The sequence below is a fragment of the Vidua macroura genome, chromosome Z (genome assembly GCF_024509145.1).
Source record: "Vidua macroura isolate BioBank_ID:100142 chromosome Z, ASM2450914v1, whole genome shotgun sequence".
Lineage (NCBI taxonomy): Eukaryota > Metazoa > Chordata > Aves > Passeriformes > Viduidae > Vidua > Vidua macroura.
This window is the reverse complement of record NC_071611.1, coordinates 22,464,051-22,480,659: the sequence shown is the minus strand read 5'-3', so window position 1 is coordinate 22,480,659 and position 16,609 is coordinate 22,464,051. Positions and strand designations below refer to the sequence as shown.

General features: G+C 35.9%; 1 protein-coding gene across 1 annotated transcript in view; it reads left to right on the top strand.

Annotated features, from left to right (window-relative positions):
* Positions 1–16,334, top strand: part of LOC128822461 (uncharacterized) — a 33,213-nt gene extending 16,879 nt beyond the window's left edge. Inside the window, exons 3-7 of the mRNA XM_054004185.1 lie at positions 763–885; positions 2,817–2,888; positions 5,240–5,328; positions 6,688–6,780; positions 14,150–16,334. Of these exons, the coding sequence (XP_053860160.1) occupies positions 763–885; positions 2,817–2,888; positions 5,240–5,328; positions 6,688–6,780; positions 14,150–14,338 (566 nt within the window). The 3' untranslated portion in view covers positions 14,339–16,334. The remainder of the gene's footprint in view (positions 1–762; positions 886–2,816; positions 2,889–5,239; positions 5,329–6,687; positions 6,781–14,149) is intronic.
* The last annotated feature ends 275 nt before the right edge of the window (positions 16,335–16,609 follow it).

Sequence of the window (16,609 nt, the reverse complement as noted above, 5' to 3'; positions counted from 1 at the left end):
TCCCCAAACTAAATGCTGCTATTTTAGATAGCCATAAGCACTCTAACCTAAAAGTCCTGTTTATACCCAGATCCAATATTCAAAATGCAAAACTGGAAAACAGACAAGTACTTACCTGTGAAATACAGGAAACTAGTCTATAAATAATATACTTCAGAGAAACATTCCCTACTTTATCTCTTCTTTTCTTCATAAAGAAACTTACAACTTTATTTTTCACATCTCTCCATTCAAAGACATCTATGAACAGCCTTGCTTTGGCTCAGGCTTCCCACAGAGCTCCATTGGCTCTTCTAAGTCTACTCATTCACCAGTCAACTGCAAATGTGGACCTACTCTCACACGTTCAAATTCATCCTGTTGCCATTAATCTTTAGTCTTTTTCAACACAGCTATCTTCATGTGGTCCACAATCCCTCTTTCTTACACTATTCCTCAGGCTCTTGAGTTGAAAGCTATTTTGTCAAACTCAAGGTTTCATATGTTATTTCTCTAAAAGGTTGAGATACATCTTTTCTGGTCACTGACATAAATATCTAAGCAAATAAATATTTATTTTCCTTCTTCACACCAACACAGAGCCCTCAAAACAGCTGCTTAAGTCCACTGGATAATTTCTAGTATATGTTGGCTATACTGCTCATAGTTCAAATATACATATATTATCAAGTAAAGATTGTTAAAAAATGCAAAAAAATTTTCTAATAGAATATTGTAATTTCTCTGTTGAGAGTAAAATTAATTATAATTCATTTTTTTTAGTGTTTAGCCTGCGAAAAACATTGAAATGTTATATACTCACTGAAGATTCAAAAACAGTGCATTTTGATATAGATGAAGATGGTCATCATGAAATATCTACCAAGGATTCACAATCCCATGAAGGTAATGTTCCTTATGTACAAAAACTCACCAATTGCATGTATAGTACCCAGGACATGTTCAAATGTACTATTGTGTGTCATGTGTCCTTGGGTCCCTCTCTCCATGAAAGACATTGAGGTGCTGGAGAATGTCCAGAAAAGGGCAATGGAGCTGGGGAAGGGTTTGGAGCACAAGTCCTGTGAGGAGCAGTGGGGGGAGCTGGGGGTGTTTAGCCTGGAGGAAAAGAGACTCAGGAGGGACCTTATCTCTGCAGCTGCCCAAAAAGAGGGTCTATCCTAGTGGGGGTCGGTCTCTTCTCCCAGGTAACAAGAGGCTGGATGAGGAGAAATTGCCTTGGGTTGTGCCAGGGGAAATTTAAATTAAATATTAGGAAAACTGTCTCTGTTGCAAGTGCTGCCAAGTTTTGAATCAGGCTGCCCAGGAAAATGTTTGTGTATCCAGCCCTGTAGAGATTTAGGTGTTTGGATGAAGTGATTAGGAATATGGTTGTATTCAATGACATAAGGGTCTTTTCCAACCTAAATGATTCTGTAATCCTGTTCTCTGTAGATATAACAATATATTGGATCTGTATGAGTATTAATAATGATACAAGAAAACTTTTATCCTGATTTACAGTAGGTATGTTATCTATTTAAATGATGAGATTATATTGATTACGCTCATTTGTCTTAGTGGGAAGTATAGACATTTAGCTCTAAAGAGAGACAGAGGAAAGGTAATGCTCAAGAACAAATACAAAATGCAAGAACGAATGCAAAATGGAGAATAGGGCACATTTTGGAATTTGTGAGGTTATTTTATTTTTAATTTAATTCTTTGTCTCAAATGGGGCTTCAGTATTTGACACCAAAGATTGACACCAAAATAGCAAATGCAATTATTCTAGAATGATGGAATTATTCTAGAATGATGCCATTTCCAGAGATGTGAAAGCAGGAAAAAAACTCAATAAAACATATTTTTAACCAAAATAGAGGAAAACGTTGAAATCTTTAAGTTAGCTATTGAATTTCTAAAACTTTAGTTCTGTTAAATGGAGAATAATGACTGCTACACTGATAGGTTACTTAAGTGTGTTTTATATATTTTCCAGTATCTTTTCCTTGATAACTCCACCAAATTTTGGAGTCACTCAGACAATTATTATTTTTAATTTATGAACAGAACCAAAACCTGTATAGGTATACAATGGAAGCAGTTTGTGAACAGATACATAGTCTGACAAGCCTGATGTAGAAGGTAGTGATATTCCTAGAACACAAAAACAAAACAAAACAACAACAACAAAAAAAACCCCAAAAAATCCCAACAACAACAGAAAAGGAAACACTGTGTAATATTTTTGTGCATATTAGCACCAAAGAGATATATTCATGATGCAGTTAAGACAACATAATATTAGGCACCAGTTGTAATGAGGATGTTTGTGACATTTTTACCAGAAGTGGATGATGTTTTCCCCAGCTGACTGGCTGTGTGATTCAGGCTAATGTTAGAAAAGCCAGAAACCACTTCCTATCATTACCTGTTGCCTCTCAGTTCCATACATTTCATATTAAGGTACTCACTTTCACTGCCAAAGCACTTCAGGCTCCTCTTTAATAGCATACTAGACTTTACAGTTGGTCACCAACCTCTTGTTTCTTAGGTGCATTCTCTGTTGCAAAAGAAAATTAAGCAATCAATACACTTTTTAGGCTCAGTGTTCAGACTTCAGTGTACCTGTTCACAAGTCTAACTGTACAGCCTTAACAGGGTTAAATGAATTCAGAGACCCTCAAGAAAAGAAATCTGATATCTGTTGCTATTACACACTTCTTCTCAGATTACATTTCAAAACAATTCTTGAAACTGTTTGTATTATTTTTAAATCTATGAGGAATGTAGCTGTCTAATTCCACATATTTGTTAAATACCTTCTATTTTAGATATTGCATGGTTAAGTGTGTTCACACGGAATGGAGCAGCAGTTACTGATAAACCTGTTGTGGAAAAAAAAGGTATCATGTCTTTGTTAAGGTCTGGTTTTAAAGATACATTTGAGTGTAGGAAAATAAGGTAGTAGTGTTTTACACATAGACTTGCCATGTGAAGTAACATATTGTATCAGATTTTTGACTTAGCTCAGGTTACTGGACAGGTCTTAAAATAAAAGAGCCTTTCTGTGTTCCATAAGAAGAAATCTTCAAAGTTACAGAATTTGTAAATTAGGACTAGTGGCTTGGACTGAAAACAAATGTATGTAAGGGAATATATTGTATACAAACAGGAACATACAAATTTTTTTTGTGGAAAAGTGTGAATGTTCCATTTGCTGGTATATGAGTCTTAAAGTGAAGACCTGTTTTAGCAGGAGAGGAAAACCAAAGAGAAACTAATATGAAGAAAAAGGAGGCGTGCTTTCAGAACTTTCATATTGTACACTTAAGAAATTACTGAGAAAATCAAAGATATATTAATTCAGGTATTAGAGTGGAAGAAAAATGCACTCTAATTCCAGTCATCAAGGGCTCCTGTAACCAATAAGAACAAATCTGATCCAGTACTGCACCTTGAAGAAGGGAATAATGAGGATTTCTAGGGAACAGTATAAAAATACTGATATCCTCCCAAATCCCAAAGCTTTATATTTTAGGGATATCCCTAAGCAAGACGTTCTTTAATTTATTTCATTTCAAGGCATTTTCTTTGCATGGATCTTTAAATTGCCCCTTAAGTCCTTAGACTCTGGTAAGATTTTGGTGACCAGAGAGACAAGGTAATTAATTAAAAAACCATCAGGGATTGGAGGTATCTTTAACATACAATCATGGAAAGGTTCCTTACTTTCCTTGCCATTCTCTGGCTGCTGGATAAACCACTTGTCACCTCTTTTAGAGGTGCTATAGAGAAAAGCTGGGCTCCTTTGGACTTAGTCAGACTAAACAATGTATAAGTAAGTCACAATAAACTCTATAGATGGAGAAAGACAAGGATGGTTAGGATATAAGTCATGTTGATGGATGTCTCTGGTCAAGTGGATGAACTCCTGCATACCTCTTTTGTTGTCACTCTTACCTTCAAGAGAGAACACTCTTGACTTGGATAAGAAACCTCTCTTGCCTGGTGATGTGCCTCTTAAATGCTACAACTGAAATTGGACAATTGCATCTGAGGCAATCTAAGGTGATGTCACAAAAAGTAATAAAAATTACAGAATTGTAGACCTGCTATGGTAGTCCACCAGATTTATCTAAATTCTCATTTAAAATTAATTAAGCATAGTCAGTTTGAGTTTTTCTCAAATTTTTTAACAAGGATTTTTATGCTATTTTCATGCTATATCTGTCTCAGAAAAATTCCTTCAAAAATAATACAAAAACATTACAGTTAAGGAAAGTTAAGGCAACTAAAATTAGGGCCAAGAGCAGCTAAAATTAGTCAAGTGAGATGAATACGTTCTGCTAATTCTGCAAATCATTCAAAAGTTAAAAAATGCCTTTGGTAATATATAAAAAAACTCCAAACTCCTTAACTGCAAATGTTATTGCATAATAATCTAACATATTTTAAATTTATATTCAGCTGCTGCAGTTAAACATATCAATCAACTGCCACTTTCTTTTATATTTTTTACCTTAAATGGAACACTTGTCATACGTATAAAAGCACAGGTGGTATTTTTTTGAAGTAAGCTTGCAAGTCAGTCAGATAGTTAATAGCATCACTGAGCAGTCATTAATGTAATGGGTTTTGCTAGGTAATGCTCTTGTGTGCTGTATCAGTTGGTACTTTATTTATTTTTTGCTGAGTCCTTGAAGGATCAGAAGGTAACAATGAACATTGTCAGTTTAGCAAGCTGAAGAATGTCCCATATTATTGATATTCTCTTACCCCCTGCAGCTGAAAAAACAGTATTAGCTCAAAAATTGGTTAATCCAATGCATCCATAATTATGATAATGGAAGGATTTTTATCTAGAAACATGCAGAAAGTAGAAGGGAAAAAACGCTACATTTTCAATATTGACATATATATAGTCAGGTGTATACCATAAACATGTTTATTACACATATGAGTTATCTACCACTACATATGCCTTTGTAGTTCATATGACATGCAGTAATGTATAACTGATATTTCATATATTGACCATAAAAGTAGAGAAATAAACTATATATCTGGCAAATTTAAAGTCTCACAAAGTCACAGGCTTTAAATACTTGAGACAAGAGAATGATATCAAGAGTGATTGTATTAATTTCTATTCCCACACCTATAAACTATGTTTTCTCTTTGTAGAGCATATTCAGCTCTTTATTTCATAAAGTGATATTCATATTATTGCAATATTCTCCTCTGTGTAAAACAGATTCTAAAAATTTGGTGAGCCTCACACAGAGATCAAAGCTTAATGAATTTGTGCTGTTGTGCAAGGGTAAGAAGCATCTCTCTCTAAAGGTAAGAAGTTGTTTATTTTCTTTATAAGGTGTGGGTGCTCTCTCTTACTATAAGACAATTTCCTCCACAGAAGTTTTCAAATTAATTTTTATTACCACCTGCCACATTTCATAACTTCTGAATATGTCCCTTTATTCTTTTTTGGGAAATACTCAGAAAAATTTATTGCAAAAATTTTTGGGTTGGGTAGTTGACTACTGCCACTAGAAGATAGTCAGGGATGTTGGGGTCCAGTCTCTGTGGGGGAAGAGGGAGCTTCTTAGCCAGAAAACATGCAGGAAGAGGGGAGTAAAAAGCAGAAACCTTGCCTTGGAAAGAGATGAGTTTAAGATGGAAATTATTATGAACCTATATTACAAGACAAGGAATGTGATAAAGAGAAAACACAGCTGAACATTCATCAAACATTTACCATCTGGTGTCTAAGAATTCCCATTTTCTCCAGTCTTGTGAAAGTTTGTTTCTGATAAGAAGGGAAGGCAAGGCTAGTCTTCCCCAGTGAGGGATTATAACCATTGCTAAAATCTGTCTGAGGAAGAAAGCTATATTGCAATTTACCGTCTAAAGCAGAGCAAAGGTCCAAGCAGCTGTGTTTGCACAGGTGTTTTGAGATAAAGAATAACCCTTCATCTAATGTCAGCCATGCATGACGGTGTAAAACACCAAATGCTTCCTCAAAAAATCTTGGATGTTTTTCATTTGTTTTTAACTCGCAAATGACTCTCCATAAAATCTGTTTCCTGAATTTTTCTAGGGAAATGTATACTGTAAGATACATAAATTATATTTTTACCCTATTACTCACAGAAAGGAATTTTCCTTTCTGTCCCTGAAACAGCAACTATCTTTAAAAGATTTTTCAGGTCCAGAGGTTGCCTTCTTATAAATCAATTGTTTGAAGGGTGTAAAAACCTTGGAAAGATCACAAACCTTTCTTTTTCCAGCACAATACAAATAATTTCCTTAACCTCAACAGGGATTCTGGTATGGAACAGGACAAGGCTTCTTATCTGGAAAAAGTTTTGGTATCCTGGTATGATATAGTTAAATTAGGGCTGCATTTCTAAATAGGACCTGGGCATTACACAGTTTGGAAGACTGTCTTGAGTATTTGCTTTCAACCCAATTCATTTTGCATTGCAAATGGTAAAGGAGGAATATATTAATGGAAGTTTAAAAAAAAATTACCAATTTATTAATTTGGGATTATTTGAATGTAATAATTAATGAAATTCAAAAAAAAGAATATAGTTTTCTTTAGAATTAATGCCACATTTGATGGGTTTGAAAAGCAAAATACCATGAAAAAATTACCAAATTAAATTACAAAATTAACAAATCTATGTGTTGTAAACACAGGTCTTAAAAGCATCCTGTTCAGAGCCAGATGGTCCTTCAGTGGAGAGATGTAATACGAAAACATGCAGCCATGAAGATCCTGACTTTAAACAGGTATACAGTCATGATCAAACAAATAACAACCTGTGTGTGAGACTGTGTATGTGAATACAGGTGTGTAAAAAGGGCAGCTAAATTCATCCTGTTACTCATTAAGTGACAAATTGCTTACTTTTCTTTCAGCTGTTTTTTTTTTTGTTTTTTTTTCCTCAGAAAAGGGAAAATACAAAATTTTCCCTTGACTTTTATTTATGACTACATCCTTCAATCTCCAGGCAAAATATCTGACTTTCAATTAAAACATGAAAGGTGAATATGTTTCCTGTATTTTTATGCTTATACAAAATGGAGGGAGATACAGAGTAGATTTTATCTGATACAAATTATTAGGCAAGAGGCAGAAAATCTGGGTGAGTATATTAGCAGATAGGATCAAGAAGATCAAGAAGGATCACATTACAAAAGTTATGGTGTTTTAAGGACTCATGAATCCATCAGTCATAAACTTCTGGGAAGTAAAAAACCCTGTCATTTTCAGGATTTTTTCAGATGAATCAGAAGTTCATCTGATGAATTTCATATCATCAGATGATTATATAAATCAGGATTAATGCATTGTGGACAGAAATACAGATAACTGGGTGGTTTCTTCATATGTTTTTGTGACAAAAGCTTGGTTTTGTTGACTCTTCTCTATATAGAAATGATAAAACATAGTAGGCACATGAAGGAAATTAGTTTGGGATACCTAAACTTCAGAGATACTCTTGGGATACCTAAATTTTAGGATAATAGATGTTATAACCTAGAGAATATGCAAAACTAAGGAAATTTAACTAATAATATTTCTTTATTAGGATTGTAGCCCTGTGGCTTTATCATTCAACTGAAAAGCCAATCTTTCCAATTTCAATAGGCAAAATTAGAGCTATCTGGACCCAGGTAGTTTCAGAACTTCATAAGAGGGACTGTGAAACCCTGAAAACCTCAAGTTCCCTGCCTAAAATTCCTAAAATGCTGACTTTTCTCCTAAATCAGAAAGCATTGAATTGCCAGTTCTGGTAAATTGATGTCTATCTGAAGTGGTTTTCAAAAGGTATGAGCTACACTACTAATAATTAGTGAACAAATCTGCTGCATTCTGGGCCTGGAAAATCTAAGTGGGTCCTTCAGTTTAAGTTCTCTGAGTTACTCATGTGCCGCTAACATTTCTTGGCTCCCTACAGAAGGAGAAAGCAGCAAAGCTTAGGAAATTTTTAATGCAACTTTTAGTCCTCCCCTTGTATGCTGTAAACAATCACAGTCATATTGAATTTTGCAAATTATATTTAATGCACTTTTTTATTTCATACACTTTTTTAACATAAAAATACATGTCTTTTCTGTGGAGCTGTTCACAGAGGCTTAGTAACTTTATGCAGTGTCTCTAAAGAGCTGTAACAATTGCCTGTCAAGACCTATGTATCACTTTGGGTTTTTAAATATAATTAAAATAAAAAATTATTTCTGGAAACCCATTCATTACCTAGTAAGACAGATAGTGATCTGCTCATCATGGTTTCTTGCTGACACCCTGAAATAGAAGAAAAAATGTCACTCATTGGTATGAGGAGAAATCAGAAGCCTGCGTTTGAACCACATCCAGCTGGGTAAAGAGGCAAAATCATGGGCAACTCTGAATCATAAGATTCTTAATAAACCCTCTAAAATGAGTGTACCGATCAGTAAATAATTCCTAGTGTGATGAATAATGCCTGCATTGTCCTTAGGATGAGAAAGCATGGGAGTAGTTCACTGAGATGGAGAAATACTTCTCATGGATAATGACAAAGCTATGCAGGTCTGCAATGTGATATTTAATCTGTTAGCTTTGAATAGTAAATTTTAAAGACAGGCATTTTCTTTTTTTTTTTTTCTATTTGAAGACTGCTAGTAGAATTAGCAGAAACATGAGAATGTGTGGACCCTATCATTATACCAGGAAGAGCTGTATATAGTGTTGTAAACATTCATTTCTGTAACCAAGGCTATTGAAACATGGTTCACAATCAATATTAATTTAAACATATTTTATTAAATTTAATAAAAATATTAATTAGGTTGTAATAGCAATAAATTATTTATAATTACAGCAAGTAATAATTTACAATAACATCTAATTCTGATTGGGGATTAAGTCAGAAAGGCAACACAGGTGACAACCAATATTTATTGCGATGCTGTAGGAATAGAAAACTGCGATGCTGTAGGAATAGAAAACTGCGATGCTGTAGGAATAGAAAACTGCGATGCTGTAGGAATAGAAAACTGCACTGTAGCTACAACTATGGCCTCACACAGTTCACACAGAGGCAGCATCCCAGCCAGAGCAGCAGTGGAGAAGTAAACCCCAACAGTTCACTCAGGAGCATTTACTTATAACTGTGATTATTCTAACTCTATAATAGACCATGCTTATCATAATTTATAATACCATAGAAGAAAATGCAGTTAACTACACAACAGAATGATGTCAGAGCTACAGAACAGTATTTCACTTTAGATACTCCACTTAAAAGGTTTTCCCAGTTCCCCCACCCGTTGCTCATACTTCTCCCAGTAAGTAAGACAGCTCCCATTTTACCATTTGCATTAATTATGTGTAAATTTTTTACTATTTCTATTTTTAACTCTTCCAGAAGTGCAGAAATTAGTGAGCGTATAATGGTTATCAAAGAAGTACACATCTTCTTCAGTACTTATCTGTAGTGTCTCACTTTAGTATAACTTCTGCTCTAGTTCAACCATAATATTTTATGTATTCTTGACCCATTACTACCCTCAGACTTTTGAGGATGTATTCATTACACTCTCAGCATAAGTACTAGTAGCACTCAATTTTCCCTCTGTTTCAAATCTTCATGTGTTAACACATTTGCTTAAAAGAATACTAAAGGATAGCATTCAACTATTTCAATTGCTGGATCAGGCTGCTTCTCTTCAAGTTGTTGTTCCTTGCTGGACAATGCAAGGTTATTAGATCATTGTATCTGGACAGCATTTCCCAAAGTTTTGACTGGAATATCCCAGCCCGAGTGGACTGAAGGACAGCAGCTGTGAAAGTTCCATTAAGAGCTGTAACAGTTTTTATTCCACAGTCTGTTTTACTGAGTAGTTTGATGAAGACAAGTAAGAAAGAGATTATACCAGAGGCTACGCAGTCATGAAAGACTTTATTAAACGACTTACTCTTTACTCCACTTAAGTAGGCCAAAATAAATTCTAAACATGTAAAATCTGGCAAGGCCCACCAAGATACCTTGGTTCTGAAGTTTTGACCTTGTAAGTACTGACAATGCCATGTTTACTGTGCTTGGCAGCAGGCTGACAAGGGCACAGCCCTTTTTGGCACCCAGCCTGCAGCTTTAGGTTTTTGGGGTTTTTGCTCCAAAAGTTGATTAATTTTTGAAAAGCCAAGGAGCAATTAGGAAGCCTCACTCACCCTTCAGTAGTCACTTATGGCCAGTGTAGAAGTCTGATGGAAGTTGGAAGTGTACTGTTCTGGGCTGAACAAAGTCACGCCACCATTGAGGGCTGCTGTATCAGAGATCCTGCACCTTCGGTATGAATGGAATCAAAGGTGGCAGAGTGAATGCTACAGCTGATATTGCCAAAGCATTTTTCTTGATCACTTGGGCAGCAGTATGCAGGCCAAAGTTTACTTTCAGTGGTGGGATGCGCAATACGCCTGGAGCTGACTGACCCAGGGCTGGAAGCACAACCCTACTATTTGTCAGGAAGGACCAACTGCGGTAAAAAAATAGACGGAGGTGTGTTGCTCCAGCCAGCATCCAAGCCCCTGCCCCAGATATTTGTGCAATCCCACTCTGTGCCAGTGGACAGGGGAGAGAATATGCAAGAAACTACACCTCACTTCTTAAAATTTCAAAAGGTTTATTGAACCACAACAAGGGACTAAATAAGGAGAAAGGAACAGTGCTGGGTGCTTAGCTGCAGTCAGATGCACACTGCGCACACCCACAATAATCCTCATATATGCTACTGACAAGCCAACCTCCTGGTAAGCCAACCCTCCCCGCACTCATGCATATGTCACACTTCTGATCCAGCTCCTCCATCCTGCCTTTTGGAGTTTGTAGAGTCCTTCTTGCTTCAACTTTCCCAATGGTCAGAGATCAACCTTCAAAACTTATATTACAAAACTTATATGAAAAAACACCAGATCTTAACAGAACTTCTTTTAACTTTATAACATACATTTAACATTTGTGAGAGCCAATCCCACACTATCTGTTTATTAGAGAATAGCAAGAGCAAAAGTAAGAAAATTTTTGAGTTCAGAAAGAACTCAAAAGTAAAACATATGAAGTCAGAAAAAAACCACAAGTGATGCAAAAGCACTTACTCATCTCCTCCCCTGACCAATGCTCAGCCAGTCTGAGCAGTAGTCTTCTCAGAAGCAAACACCCATCCCCTCAACCCCACATTTTTCATCCTCTATACCAGGCTTTATGACTGGCCATGACATCTCATGACATAGAGTATCCCTTTGGCCACTCTGACACAGCTGTCCCAGCTGTGTTCCATCTCAGCCTCTTGCCCATCCCAGCTTACGCATTGAGGCTGAGTGGAAAGAAAGAGAAGCTCAAGATGTTGTGCATGCTCTGCACAACAACAGCCAAAATTTTCACTGGTGTCATCAATTGTATTTTAGCCACAAACCACATAATTAATTTGTAATGCCTTCCAAGGCCCATAACTTCTGTGATGCAATTGAGGTGGCAGTTCAGTTTTACTGGTTTGCTTATCATCATTGCACAACTCACATCTCTTTGATCACATGCCCTTTGATTCCTTGCTATATCTGAGGTAAAATGTGGATTGCAGTGTGCCCTACACTCCTTTGTGTAACGCATCGTAACACCACAAGATGTTCTGTTTCAGCTGGCCTTCAAATCCATTTCTTTTTATCTTCTAGTTTCTTCCTAGGTTAGAGTGCAGCATTCAAACCTAGCATCGAGTAATGTTCATATGTGCCATCTGACTTTATATAACTTTTAGTCCATTTATTTTAAAACTTGTAAACTATTCTCTCACATCTTTTTCTGTAGTTCCCATTACTGACATCTTTTTCTTTAGCCTTTGAAGACAATATTGTAGCATTTTTCTGACATGATCATATGTGCTTTATTTCAAGTGCATTGTGAATCACCTGTGGGACATGAATAAAGGTGAAATTTTTGTCATTAAATGTGAAACCTAAGCTGTAAATTGGTTCTTCATTTAATGCAATGGAAAACAAAATATTGGATTGAAATTAAAAATCAGTAGCTTTTTTCTTGGAACTTGCAAATTATCTTGACTCCTACTGTAGAAACTGTCCTCAGGAGGAATGTTATCTGTCAGTAGTCCACCACATTCTCCAGGTTTTCTCGTCAACCTTCTTTAGAGGTCATAATAGAAAATCACCTCTGCCATGATTTCTTGCAAAATATTTTGTTCTTTCCAATGATCTGCTGCACCTCCCAGCCCTAATGGTATTTCATTATGTTTCTACTTCTTCCTTCTCCCAGTCAAATAGTGTCATTCTCCAAATAATTTTCCTCTTACAGTTTTCCATCTAATTTTCCATCATTTCATGCAGGTACAGTAGGTATTTTTAAACTTCTGGATCTCAATCTGCCTTTGTGAGCACGTAATTTTTTCTTTACAAAACCCCTTTGGAATCTCCCTTGCTCTAGCATGAATTTCTGCATTGTACATATGATGCTCTCTCCTGGCTTCTACTGGTTTTCTTTAACCAAACATTCTTATTCCTTTTGTGCTTACTTTTTACCATTCTGAGTCCCTAGAAGGTATTTGTTTCCCAAAGACCAATATTCTTAATAGTAGTTTTTTAAAACTTTAATTTTTTGATTGAAGCTGCAGACACTGTTGCTACGTTGAATTGATCAGGACAGAATGTTCTAGCTGCTTCCTATTATAGCTTTGCTGATAACAGGAGGTGTATCCTCAAGTTTCCTGGAGGTACTCTGCAATAACTGCAAGGCATTTTCTTTCCATCTTCTGTTGTCATACAGGCTAAAAGGACACATTGCTTCTTCTGTCAAAAGGTGGTTATTGCCAACGCTGTAATCTCCAGCAAGCTGGTACCCTTAAATGTGCTCCTGCTTTTCCTCAAGCAGGAATTCCATTTCCTTTTAGAGGTCCCCTTAAGCAATGACAATACACCAGACTAGTCAGAGTTATAGATCTGGGAGGACATGGGCAGAGTTATAGAACATGGGCGGAACAAGATTGTTCAATGAGGTCACTCAAAAGGAAAGTTAAAATAATTTGATTATGATACGTTCAGTCTTTCCCAAAAGATGCTATAAATTCCCTGCTCTCTGGCAGGAAGTTGAGTTGGGGGGAACACAAATCTCAACCTTCTATTAATTAATGTCCCACTATTAGCATCAGGTAACTATTCACACAATATTCTCAGTTACTCCTTTGCTCAGTGCACACAGGCAGGAGCAGGGGCTCATACCCCCACCCCAGCAGGTTCCATGCAGCTGTGCGCAGTCACACCCAGGGGTCCTAGTTTCAGCAGCTGTGCTCACACACATTGCCCTGTAATCTCTGTCCAGCTACAGCAGTCGATTGCATGTCATGTGCATTACACGACCTGTGGTAGGCGCTGGAGGAGTGCTGTAGACCACGGGCAGGTTCAGCAGCCTTTTGGTGCCCCAAGCTTAACAGTTTCTGCAGATTTCAGCCCATACTATTCCTCTCTCTGGCGTGACGTTTTTTTGTAACTATTTATCCATCCCCACCCTGAGGTGCCCAGTCAGCCCAAACACATACGCACCCACACACACACAGAGTAGCTCTTTAGACAATAGCTATTGTTCCAGAGATGGATCTTTTTAAAAAGTGCATTGGAAACTGGAGATATACAGAAAAGCCACACGTAATAGAGTTTAAGTTGTTTAAGAGTAATTTCTACAGTAACATTCTGATTTTACTTCAAAGGGGGCAAGAAAAACTGTGGATTGACATTTTACTGCTAGTGTCAGTTGACAAGGTTGGCCTAAGGTGAGAAAATAACCAGATGAAAAACCTAAGTTATCATAAATACACTGAGGAAACTGTGCTGGTGTTTTTGTGAAGCAAAGGAATGGATCTATTAGTCTGATATTACTCAGTCTTTGAGGGACATGGGTATTATTTTTATTCATAGTTATCACAGAATCTATCCCAAAATTATTAGTTGTTGCCTAAGGTTTATTTAAAAATTGGTAAATATGAGTCACTGGAGAAAAGCATAACAAGCATAAGTTATAAAAAAACCAACAACATACATGAATTTTTGTCACATTTGACGTTATAGAATGGCATTAGAAATACAATGTGTTTTTCACTTTGTGTATTTTCATAGCTGAGTGAAGATAATAACTTTTTCATCATGCATTACCAAGGAGATTCAGTGCAGTTCCAATGCTATGAAGATAGAAGTTACTATCTGTGTGTGAATGATGACTCACTTGATATTCGCAAGCTGGAAAACAAAGAGCCCAATGAGGACAAAAATTTTTACTTCAGGGTGTCATATTTACAGGAAAAGTAACTTGTCTGCCTTTCAGTGGCCTAAGTGCCCATACAGCTCCTAAGAAGATGAGGAAGTTTGAGATCAACTAATCTCTGTTTGAGCGAAATTTTTACATTTTCATAATTTCTAAGTCATCAATGTCCTTTATTTCTGTACATTCAATAGCAAAAGAGGAAGGCCAAGTTTGAAAAACATACTAACTGATCAGTCTCTGTGTCTTACCTACCAATTATGTTTTTAAGGAAACAAAATATTCTGGTGTGGGAAAATATATGGGGGATATTTCAAAGATGGCAACAAAAAGGAACATATTTGAATATGATCATAAAATGTGCCATTAGTTCTCCATGTTGTAAACATTTTACTTTTTAAAAAACTGTCTCTTATAAGCTCACCTGAATGTGCAAAAAAATTTTCAGAAGTTGTTAAATGCATACATGCATAACCTGATTGACTGACTTGGAGAAAGAGTCAGAAAAGGAGTCTTGGCTCTATCTGTGAATAAGGGAAGATGCTAGAAGCTAGAAGATGTCTCTGCACCTCTAGCTCCAAGCCAGCCCATATAGTCCATTATGCAATTTCATCATCTCTCCAGCATGGCAACTCTGTAAGAAAATGTACACAGAGCATCAGACGCACAATGTGCAGGCAGAGGGAGGGAGGCACATTGAACTGATGGGCCATAACAGATGCCAGCAAACACAGCAGAAAATTTCTCTGACATATTGGCTTCCACTTCTGAGTCATAGAGGGAAACACAATCACATGTTCAATTGCAAAGCAGAGTGCAGAGTCTGTATTCTTCAAATAGCAAAAATCTTTATGTTGGTTATAATGCTCATTAAAGAGAACTTTTAAGTATTTTCTAAATAATACTTACAACCTCTGGACCTGCCAAGAGTTCAATAAACTGCCAAGAGTTAACATGAAGAAAAAAAACCCAAAAATTATGGATATTAATTTACATTAGAATCAAGTAACTTAAAGTAGTTAAGATGTTGCACAAGAAATAGATTCAGTCATAGTAAGTACATTAATTTCAGTATCGGATACACTAACACTTCATAGTCATACATTTATTATTGGTAGTGTAATCCCCTCACTAAATTACAGAATGTGCTAGAAGTTGATGAAAAGATGACAAGTCACCATAAATCTTGTATGAAGAATATTAATGAAATCAGCATTGCTGATATAACCACAAAAGTAACATTTACCTCAGTTAAATTTGAATCTGTTTTATAGTTAAAATTTAAATTATGGTTATATGCAGAATTTTGTACTTTTACCATGTGCCACCTTAATTAATTTTGAATTTTTGATTTTTTTTAGCAATTCAAGGGAAAATAAGCCCTTATGGAATACAGCAGTGGTAATTTTGTAAAATGTTGGATTTGATATCTAAGGTAGTAATATCATTTGATGTCTTTTTTCATAAATCACAGTAAATTCATACAACTTCATAACTCTAAATATACATAGTGTAAAGCAAGTTAAAAAATTCTCTATCCTAATCTTTGCTGAAGTCTTATTCTGATCATAAAAATCCCTTCACACTCACATTTTCCAGTTCCCACTAATCTAAGTGTCTTGTGAGTGGCAGATAAATTTTTAATATGTGAGGTCGAAATCATATAGAAATTTTATTTTTAAATAGAAAATTAAAGCCATTTCAGAATGGCTTTCATTTTTAGCCTTTCAAAAAATATAGTTTCAAACACTTTACAATAAAATCCAATGTGTCTAACATTTGAATATGAAATATAATTTGTATTTTGCTGTTTAAAACAACAATTATATTATTTAACTTTCATTTAACAGATGTGATAATTATTAAACTGATAATATAAATATGTTGCTCTTGTATTTCTGCCCTTCTAAAGCTGTGCCTTCAATAAAGTGCTGCATTTTGCTTGCTTAGACCAATGTAATGCAAGTATTTTTCATATATTACTTATATATTCTACATATATTACTATGGTATTTTGACCATATTTGTGACTGCCTACAGTAAAACCTGTGTGAAGAACTACAATACGTGTAAAGCAAGTGATCTTTCTCTGTGTTACATACACTTCCTTCATTATAGGGAGCCAAAAGAGCTAGAAATTAGAATTAGAAATTCTCATTTTTCTTGCCTCTATTTGGCATTTTCAAGGCTATGTCTGCATGTGATGGTGTGCCACCACTTTCCCCATTTCTGCTCAAGCGATGGCCACCAGTGATGTTTGTGGTGCATCTGACTGATAGATGCAATAGTTCAGGGCCATAACTCTCGCTCAGCAGCCA